The 11,163-nt window shown below is 39.3% G+C and overlaps 1 protein-coding gene across 1 annotated transcript; it reads left to right on the top strand.

Moving 5' to 3' along the window:
• The first annotated feature begins 283 nt into the window (after positions 1–283).
• On the top strand, positions 284–7,812 carry LOC132822670 (uncharacterized). The gene is made up of 2 exons (XM_060835919.1): positions 284–693; positions 7,213–7,812. The coding sequence occupies exons 1-2, from the start codon at positions 284–286 to the stop codon at positions 7,745–7,747; spliced, it is 945 nt and encodes a 314-aa protein (XP_060691902.1). The 3' UTR covers positions 7,748–7,812.
• The last annotated feature ends 3,351 nt before the right edge of the window (positions 7,813–11,163 follow it).

Raw genomic sequence — 11,163 nt, 5'->3', positions numbered from 1 at the left:
AGTTAATACAATCCTGACTCTACCTTAACTAGTAAATGATGCGACAAATATTTATTAGCCACCACAAGTAAAGATGCGTGTGTAGCTACCAGACGGAGAGGCCAATGTTATTTCTACACTCAGAAAATGAGGAACGTGAATCTGATTCCTGATGAAGGGCTTATGGCCGAAACGTCGAATTTCCTGTTCCTTGGATGCTGCCTGACCTGCTGTGTTTTAACCAGCAACACATTTTCAATGTGAATCTACCTACATTCCAAGGTAGGAGTAAGGGGATTAATTAATGAATGAGCCCGATCGATCCTCCAGTCGGCAGGGGGCGCACGGCCGCGGATTCGGGTCCGCGCTGCAGGAGTCCGATCGATCCTCCAGTCGGCAGGGGGCGCACGGCCGCGCTGCAGGAGTCCGATCGATCCTCCAGTCGGCAGGGGGCGCACGGCCGCGGATTCCGGTCCGCGCTGCAGGAGTCCGATCGATCCTCCAGTCGGCAGGGGGCGCACGGCCGCGGATTCCGGTCCGCCAACATCAAGAGGCTGATGGCGGGGCTGGAGTAATGGAGGCTGAGTGCAGGCGGTTCCACGGCTATCAATTCGAGGCTGACGAGGTCTTCCAACGAGGCTTGGCCCAGCTGGGAGATGCGGTGCGGTGTTCTGAGGAGCGACTCCTTGAGGCCAAGGTGTACTATTACTGCAGGTAGGAGTCCCAGGCCCAGTCTCCCTGACATGGTGCCGTTTGGTTTCACTATGTTTTAATCCAGATGCAGCATCTCAAGAGCCAAGCTCCAGCTGCTTCCCATTCCTGTTCATCACAAACCTGATTCCTTACACTCCAGTAACTTCCCTTTTCAATCTTATTGTACTTTCATCTACGTTTTGCCCGCTATTTTAAGGGGGTTGGTTAGCTCAGTTGGTTGGACGGCTGGTTTGCAGAATGATGCCAGTTCCCACACCAGCTGAAGTTGGTAAAAAGGTCCCACCTTCTCAGCCTTGCCTGAGGCATAGTCACCCTCAGGTTAAAGCAGCAACAGGTTCTCTCTCTAACGAGCCTCTTGGTGTATGGCAGTTTTTTTTAAAAAAAACTATATTACACAGACAAATCAAAGAAAATTGGAGCAGAATAGGCTCCAAAGAGCATCATTATCAAAATCAATGACAAAAAGGCTAAAACATTTAAATTGAAATATAATTTTGTCAGGTGACAATGCACCCTAGCCCCCTACTGATCGCAGAATGTGTGAAATGTTGTGCATTCCCACTACAAGGATACCCAAGCATGGACATGATCATGGAAGAGGCAAGCAGTTGGGTACACTAACCTCATCAGTGGCATGAGCTCTTAACATGTTCCTCGTTCCATGATATGCCTTTTCTCTCTATTCCTCTGTTCTGACATTTTTGTGAAAAGATAATGCTGATCTTCTCTCCTGAATGGTAGCAGTTTCTCTGCACATGCAAACTTCCAAAAAAACCTACAATTATTTGGTTGCAGCACAGACACAGATTCCACTTTGGTGATTCTACCAGTTTTTAATGTGAACAGCTTTTAGCAGCATTCTAGTGTGCAACAGAAAGAATTTTGCAATGTACAATAGTTTTCTATCATTATACTATGAGTAAAAAGTGAGGTCTGCAGATGCTGGAGATCAGAGCTGAAAATGTGTTGCTGGTTAAAGCACAGCAGGTCAGGCAGCATCCAAGGAACAGGAAGTTCGACGTTTTGAATTTCCTGTTCCTTGGATGCTGCCTGACCTGCTGTGCTTTGACCAGCAACATATTTTTAGCTATCATTATACTATATCTGCTAAGTTAACCCGAATGTATCACAATGCAGACTTTTCCTGTTATCCTTACCCACTTGCCTTCCCACCTCTTTTGTCATCCACAATCTTGGTAGTAACATTCACTTTCCTAATACAAGCCATTAATAAATATTGTAAATAAGTGTGGGCCAGCACTGATCCCTGTGGCACTCCAGTAGTTAAAGGTTGCCATCCTGATAATGCCTCCCTTATCCCAATTCTCTGTCTTCTGTTAGTTAGCTAGTTCTCTATCCATACTTATATACTACCTCCTCCACCATGTTATTATTTATTAAGCACCTTTTGAGAATCCAAATATATTACATTCACTGAAACGAATCCCCTTTATCTATCCTGCTTGTTGCTTCCTCAAACCATTATAATTAATTAATAAGGAATCTGGAAGATTACTGCCAGTGCCTTTTTGTCTATACTTCCTTTAATATCCTAGGATGAATCCCAAAGTTCCAGGTAACTTAAGTCTTTAGCCCCAATGGTTTCATGAATACATTTTCCTCTAGTAATAGTTATTCTATTTATATACTCTGCTCCTTTTGCCCCTTGATTATTTAGTAGTTTTGGTGTGCTATTAGTGTCTTCTACTATAACAATCAATGTATTTATGAAACCTCTCTGCCATTTCCTGGTTCTCCATTTCCCCAGCATTGTCCTTTTAAAAGCCTATGTTCACTTTGGTTTCTTGTTTCATTTTTATATTCTTAAAGAAACTTTTGCTGTCTAGCTATTACTTGCAAGTAAGACCATTAGGTATAGGAACAGAGTTAGGCCATTCAGCCCATTGTTTCTGCTCTGCTATTTGATCATGACTGACATGTTTCTCAACCCATTCACCTGCCTTTTCCTGTAACCCTTGATTCGCTTAATAATCACTGACTATCTATCTCTGGTCTTAAATACACAATGACTTGGCCTCCACAGCCCTCTGCGGCAATGAGTTCCATAGATTCATCACTCTGGCTGAAAAAAATGTCTCAACTCTGTTCTAAAGGGTAATCCCTTCACCCTGAATCTGTGTCCCTGGGTGTTAGTCTGACCTACTAGTGGAACCATCTTATAGGACACAAAACATTACAGCACAATACAGACCCTTTGGCCCTTAATGTTGCGCTGACCTCTAGGCCTCTCAGTATCCAGCAATTTTTAGTCAGATTCCTCCGTATTCTTCTGAACTCCAATGAGTACAAACCCAGAGTCTTCCATCGTTCCTCATATGACGAGCCCTGAATCCGAGGGATCATTCTTGTAAACCCTCAAAAGTTTTTTCTCCCGCTTTATTTGGTTGTCTTCTGGAGGTTTTTAAAACTTTGCCAGTCCTATGGCTTACCACTAATTTTTCGTTCTATTTAATGCTATCATTAACTTGCCTGGTTAACCTTGGTTGGCTTCTCCCTGTCCAAGAATCTTTCTTTCTCACTGGGATATATCTTTGCTGTGAGCCATGAACAACTTTTTAAAACATCTGTAATTGTTGCTGAAACATCTTTACTGCTAAACTCATCCAATCACCTGAAGTCAGCTCTGCTTTCATTCGTTTCTAATAACACTTAAGTAGCAACCAACTGTGCTAAGCCTACATAAGTTGTTAACTGTCAAATGAAATGCTACATTTTACCATGTTATGCAGTGGACCTTTTACTTTGACATTGTTTATTAAATTTGCCTCAAGACATTACCAGATCCAAAATACCCTGATCACTGGTTGAATCCACAACATATTATTCTAAGAAACTGTCCAAAATACACTGAATTCTTCCTTGTGGCTACCTCTACCAATCGGACTATCTCAGTTTACATGAAGATTAAATTGTATATGATTAATGTACTGCCTTTGTTACATTTCCTCATTATTTTCTGATTTATTCTCTTTCCAATTGTTTAGCTACTGTTAAGGCGCCTATTGACTATGTCTACCAGTGTCATTTTTTTTTAAACCTCTACTCATGTAAATCCCATGTCTTCTGACCCAAGACCATTTCTTGCTTTGGTATTCATTCCATCCTGTTCCAAGAATGCTACCCTTTCACCTTGCTTGCCTATCATAGAGATGTACAGCACAGAAACAGACCCTTCAGTCCAACTTGTCCATGACGCCAGATATCCTAAGCTAATCTAGTCCCATTGCCAGCACTTGCCCATATCTCTCTAAATCCTTGCTATTCATATATCCATCCAGATGCCTTTTAAATGCAGCAATTGTACCAGCCTCCACTACTTCCTCTGGTAGCTCATTTCATACATGCACCACCCTGTGTGAAAAGAATTGCCCCTTAGACCTCTTTTATATCTTTCCCCTCTTACCCTAATCGTATACTCTCTAGTTCTGGACTTCCCTACCCCAGGGAAAAGACCTTGTCTATTTATTCTATCCATACCTCTCATGATTTTATAAACCTCTATAAGGTCACTCCTCAGCCTCCGACAGTCCAGGGAAGGTAGCCCCAGTGTATTTAGCCTCTCTCTACAGCTTAATCCTCCAACATTGCCAACATCCTTATAAATCTTTTTTGAACCCTTTCAAGCTTCACAACATAATTCCAATAGGAAGGAGACCAGAATTGCATGCAATATTCCAAAAATAGCCTAACCAATGTCCTGTACTGCCGCAACATGACCTTCCAATTCAGATACTCAATGCTCTGACCAATAAAGGAAAGCATACCAAACTCCTCCTTCACTATCCTATCTACTTGTGACTCTACTTTCAAAGAACCTGCACTTCAAGGTTTCTGTTCAGCAACACTCTCCAGGACCTTACCATTAAGTGTATAAGTCCTGCTCTGATTTGCTTTTCCAAAATGCAGCATTTCGCATTTATCTAAATTAAACTCCATCTGCCTTGCCTCAACCCATTGGCCCATCTGATCAAGATTCCATTGTACTCTGTTAACCTCCTCCGCTGTCCACTACAACTCCAATTTTGGTATCATCTGCAAACCTACTAATTATATCTCCTGTGTTCACATCCAAATCATTTATGTAAATGACAAAAAGCAGTGGATCCAACCCTGATCCTTGTGGCACTCTACTGGTCACAGGCCTCCAATCTGAAAATCCACCCTCGCCAGTTCTGTATCCAAATGGCTAGTTCTCCCTGTATTCCATGAGATCCAACCTTGCTAACCAGTCTCCCATGAGGAACTTTGTCAAACGTTTTTGAAAATGTCACATACCCCGAATGTATAATTCCCAGCTATGATGTCATTGTAACCATATGTCCATAATGGCTCTATGATTATGCCACAATTAATCTGTATTTGTGCTATTAATTCACTTACTTTGTTCAGAATCAAAAAGCAGCACATCACTGCTTTCTACTCACTCCTTTGTGGAGCTAAAATTACCACACCTAGCTGAGTTTACTTGTGCAATATCAGATAACTTTTTTATGAACAGAAGTTATGTAATGTTTAGAGTTAGCCATTTTGCCCTTTACTAAGAAAGTGACCTCGATTCATGATATTTCGAAGGAAGAAGCATCTGAAAACCGTTTATACCAGTGTAAAAATCGGATTTTAAAGACTATTTTTTAAGGTGAAATTTATGGGGTTAACTATAACATGGATACTACTTTTGAGGAGCTGAAATTCATGATATAGTCCAAAGTACCGTATCATTAGCAGAAGCCCAATTGCTCTCTAAATGAATATAAAAATCACAATGAATTACGGTAATTGCTGCTTCATCGTTATTTGTCTTCTGTGCAATTTTAATAACTTTCAGCTTTTTCCGGAGGGCATTTTTACACAAAAAGAAGAAATTTCAAAACCTCAACTAGGTGTATGACTGTATTCCATGATTGTTACAGGGGAAATGAGCTCAGTGGAGCTGCACACAACTGAACCTGATGTGTCTTAAACCTTCCCGTCAGTTTCTTCCATTTCCTTCCGTTTTCTCGGTGCAGTTGTTTTAGTTTTTCAAACTAACATTTTAAGCTTTTATTTTTGATTAAAAAAAGTTACCGGACATGTGACTCTCATACAGTCTCACTGATCATTGTAGCCATAACGTTTATGTACAGGATAATACCTTGACTCATTAATGTTGACTTGTTATCTGCAAAGAACTAGGGTTGACTTTTACTTGAGATACATGGAAAATTACAGATTCTTTGGCCAAAAATAGAGGGTCAACTTTTACATGAGATTGACTTTTACTTGCAAATACATGGTAACAATAAAATGTTTTCACCTGTACACAAACAGTGCCAACTGAAGTTATATATTAATAACCATATCAGATTGTTGTATATGATTGTAACTGTATTGGAGTTGATGTGTCTGGTGGTTCTGATAACCAATTAAAAATTAATGTTAAACCAATACCAGAGTTATCCATATGATTTTCAATGTTTTTCTCTGCCTTTGATATTATCTACAATTTTCAGAGAGAGATAATCATGAAAAGCATGGAAAAGCTCTCCATTTGATTGACACTGTCATAGAATCATACAGCACATAAAAAGAGGTCATTCAGCCCACTGAGTCTATATTCTACATCATATAATAAGTAATAGCTCTTCTCCAATACTCAAAATCAAGAAATCCTCGTGTGCAAATTACATGCATTGTTTTAAACCATGAACTTCAGGAAGACCTTTGATAAGGTCCCACGTAGAAGGCTGGTCCAAAACATGAGTGCCTATGGGATTCAAGGTAAGTTGACAAACTAGATCCAAAATTATCTTACAAATGGGAAGCAAAGGGTGATGGAGGGTTCTTTGTAGTTGGAAGCAGCAAGCAGCAGTGTCCCAAAGGGATTATTGGTGCATGGGGTCTTGCTGTTTGTTATTTATATTAATGACTTGGATGTGTCTTTTGGAAGGTTTAGTTACTAACTTTGCAGATGATACAAAGTCTGGGAGTGTTTAGATAGTGAGGAGGTCTGATATTGATCAGCTGGCAAATTGAGCAGAGCAATGGCAGATGGAATTTAATCCCGACAAATAAAGATGATGCTTTAGGAGGTGCAATAAGGAAAAGATATACACAATAGTAGGCCTGTCAGGAGTATTGAAGAAAATAAAACCTTTGTTGACAAGTCCATTGATCTCTGAAGGTGTCAGCACAGATAGACAGGCTGAAGGACCTATTTTTGTGCTGTTTGACTCTGACTAATGGAAGTAATAATGATGCAAAATGGGGATGCAACCAATTTTGACATTTTGAATTTGTGGGTGGATGGTGCATTTATCAGTGTCATCTAAATGACATATATTTCCTTGAAACATGTTTAAGAACACATTGCTTTGTATAAAAATGGAAATGCAGCTTTTTTTTACAAGTTTACTTTATTGTTTCCATTTGTTTTGGGATTTTGTGACAGTTCCTGCTTGGATTAATGTTAGGCAGTGGCATTTGTGTGGAAATATCAAATAAAACTCCCACTTTTTCTAGGTTTGTTGGACCCATTGATCTTGAAAGCTACAAAGGATGGCTTTCTTCACAAATAATTGATGCCAAGAATGACTTAGCGGCAGAGGAAGATATGACAAAGGCTTTTGAGAGACTGCTCAGACAAACTCCAAGTGATCAAGGACAAAATGACGAAACAGCAACAATAGAGACCACAAAGGTCAATTACTCGCTACCCATAGATCAACAAGCAGAGAAAATGGAGGATGTGAGAATGCAATTTCAGGTTAGTGAAGAGATAGAAGGTAATGATCACAACACGTACTGTGGACTAACAGAAGACAGCCAAATAAAGGAACCACATGAAAATAAAACAATTGGTGACACTACACATCTTTCAGCTATTACCACAGAAGTTACTGGAGAAAGCTGCACCTTATCTTTTGCTCAAGTACTGCACCTTGTGCAAAGTGGACAAGAAATCCCTGGCATTCAAAAACACAAAATTATGTCAATTAATAGTGCACCTACTGTTTCACAAATGGCAAGGAAGCTTAAACCTTGGGAAAGGGTGTAATATTTTTGTTATGAAATGGTATTGAATTATTACATTTCCTGTAATTAAAATGCAATCATAACTAGCTTCAACTGAATTAGAGGCAGATTTGTGGTTCTCCAGCTGGAATTTGAATTTGGTAACCAGATTTTCCTAGTTCTTGATGCAAGGGTCAAGATATAAAATGTCCTATTGTAAGAGGAATGTTCAGTCATTCACCTATAGAGATAATTTTCTTCATAATCATAAAGACATGTTGCCAGTCCAGAGTATTCTCCATTCCTGCTTGAAGAATAATCACAGCAGTAAGGGTATCTACTGTAACCTGGGAGACATGCTGTGATTTGCGAGAGAAGAGGAAAGTAGATTGAAGACTTAGAGAATGTATGATTAAAGATTCACAATTACAAAGTTGAATGCTGGTTCTGCATCTTTTTCTGAAATTTTTGTAATAAGTAATGCATGTTAATTGATTACTAGTTTTATATAAGAACAGGAGTAGCCAATTCAGCCCATCAAGCCAGCTATGCCATTTAATATTATCATGGCTGATCAAACACTTTGGTGCCTCTTATCCACACCATCTGCACAGTCCTTTATGCCATTGATAATCAAAAATTTATCAACATCTACTTTGAACACACTCAAAGACTGAGCTTCCACAGCCCTTCTGGGGTGGATAATTCCAAAGATGGATCATTCTCTGAGTAAACATATTTCTCTTTGGTCTTAAATGGTATCCCACTTACTTTTAAAGTTGCGCTGCCTGGATCTAGACTCCCAACCAAGGGAAACCTCTTACTTGCGGTACCTTATCTATCCCTTAAACTACATGTTTTGTAGGTTTCAATGAGCTCACCTCTTATTCTTAGAAACTCTTGAGAGGACAGGCCCAGTTTGCCCGAGCTCTATTCATAAGACAGTCCTACCATCCTGGGAATAAGTGTGGTGAATCTTCTTTGTACTCCCTCAATGACAATAAATTATTTAAGGAGATAAGTACACAGTATTCTAGGTGTGGTCTAACCAAGTTGCCATATAATTAAAGCACTGAAAGTCACATCATATTACTCATGTACTCAAATCATCTTGTGATAAATGCTAACATTCCATTAGCTTTCCTGATAGCTTGCTGTATCTGCATGTTAGCCTTCAGTAACTTATTGACAAAGCCACTAAGGTCCCTTTGCACATTTATACTTTCTGACCTTATACTATATGAGAAATATTCTGCATGTATTAGCAAAATGGATAACCTTAAATTGCCATGTTCTTATTCATTCACTAATTCTGATTAAATCCTCTCGAAGAAGTCTTACATCTTCCTCAAATACACATCCTTCATTAGCTTTGTATCATGTGCAAAATTGGAAATACTATGTTTGGTTCTCACATCCAAACCATTGATATATAGTGCCCAAGTTCAGTTCTTTGCAGTACCCCACTTTCACATCAGCACACTAACTAATGACCCAGTTATTCCCACTATCAGTTTTTTTGTGTTAATTCATTCTTAATCCATTCCAGCCCATTGCCTCTTATACCATGTGCTGTAATTTCATGTCAGCCTTGTACTTATTTTTCTTAAAAATAAAGTTGTATCAGTTCTGATAGAAAAAAAGCTGCAGCCACCAGTTCTTTTATAAACTGTGGAGGTTAGGTGCACTCTTACCTCTGAATCAAGTTATAGGTTGGAGTTGCACTGCAGACACGAGCATGAAGGTCGATACTCCATTACAGTGCTGAAGAAATGTTGCAATGTTCGAAGCATTGTCTTTCAAATAAGATGTTAAGTCAAGGCCCATTCTGATTTCTGAGCTAGCAAGAAAGATCCCATGACATTATTTATAAAGAGCAGGGCAGTTTTTTTTTTCTAGTATACTGGTCAATATTCTTCAGATTACAAACATATTTAATGGTCATTACCACTTTGTGGGAGCATGCTGTATACAAATTGGCTGCTGCATTTTACATAACAGTGACTACACTAAAAGCAATGGATATACAACATTCTGAGATGTCCCGGCATCAGGAAAGGTAATTGCAATTTTTATATTTTCCACTCTAAAGAATTCACATTTAGTAGGAAATCTTAAACCATAGATGAATACACGTCTATTCTGGCTTCTGTTACATCAGACAATTTATTAAACTTGATTGAGATAAGTACAAGTAAAACTTGGATTATCAGGTAAAAATGCAGCATTATCATTCTAATATTATAAACATTATACCGTTGTCATCACTGGCATGGCAAGGCAGGAACTCACTGTCTGAGAGTCAGAACAGACATATATGGTTGGTGCAATCATTACCTATTGCTAGTTTTTAAATAAGTTTGTCCTGCATCCACTTCTCACTAACTTGGAACAAAAAGGTGAAGCTGTGCTTTGAAATCTAGACAACAGATTTTAAAAATTGCTTGTGAATTGCTACATGACTTAAACATTGCTAGACTGAGACAAAACTTTCATCGGCATTTGGATGCATGAAATCAGATTTTGAAAAGGAACAGTATACAGGTTGAGAAGAGAATGACGATGGTTGGGCCTCTGAGTGGTCAGGGTATTGCTGTGAGAATACAACTGAGATTGCCAGTGTGCATGACTCTTGTCCCAAAGGGGATAAAAAGAAAATGTATGTACAAATTTCTTCTGCTTACATCATACTGGGGGAGGTCCCTGTTTTATGAATGTTCATAATTACTAACACAAGCTCACACAGGATGACATATGAACATTTCTTGTACTTACAAACGCCAGCTTTGTACTGTTCTGCATTGTGTTCTAAGTTGCATACAAATTGACTTACAAATCGATGCAGGAACTGAACCTGTTCGCAACCTGGGACTGTCTGTCTATATAGCTTCTAGCATGGTAAATTCATCACACCACGAGCCTGACTGATGAGCTTAAACCAGTTTCTGGTATAAGAATCTGGCTTTTTCAATCAATAGTGTTCAGCTGCAGAATCATAGGTTGAATCTAACGTTGAATCATATCTAATGGTGTTGAAGCCTACAAACATGACCACTGTGAGGATAATTGACATGCTGCCTGCTGTGTTGTTTGATACAGTCTGCCAGCCATTGGGATGTTTGGCCTACATACCTGGCATCACACCAGCAATGAAAGTCATATAACATTATTAATTAGTGTGGAAGGTAAGCCATCTTTATGGCTTGACAGTAGCATACTGTTTAGAAACCATTTGTGGATTTACTGCAAAGTAGTAGCATAAGAAAACTAGCTTCAGCTGTTCAGACACTTCGCTCTCCCAAATACACTCTGAAGAAATCCTTCACTTTCACAAAGACCATACAAGTTTGCTTCCCAAACTTGTATCTGCTCCGATTACGTTTTGATGCTTCAAAATTGCTGCAACCCCTTAGAGAGAGGAGATGGATGGGTTGGAAAACCTGTAAGAATGAAGAAATT

This window comes from Hemiscyllium ocellatum, chromosome 15, assembly GCF_020745735.1.
Source record: "Hemiscyllium ocellatum isolate sHemOce1 chromosome 15, sHemOce1.pat.X.cur, whole genome shotgun sequence".
Classification (NCBI taxonomy): domain Eukaryota; kingdom Metazoa; phylum Chordata; class Chondrichthyes; order Orectolobiformes; family Hemiscylliidae; genus Hemiscyllium; species Hemiscyllium ocellatum.
The sequence above is the reverse complement of the archived record's forward strand: the minus strand, read 5'-3'. Positions and strand labels throughout refer to the sequence as shown.

What these genes read in the sequence shown, in the direction of transcription:
- LOC132822670 (XM_060835919.1), top strand. Translation starts at nt 284, where the DNA reads ATGAATGAGCCCGATCGATCCTCCAGTCGGCAGGGGGCGCACGGCCGC. An exon ending in AAGGTGTACTATTACTGCAG is followed by an intron (nt 694 to 7,212) that starts GTAGGAGTCCCA and finishes CACTTTTTCTAG; the next exon opens with GTTTGTTGGACCCATTGATC.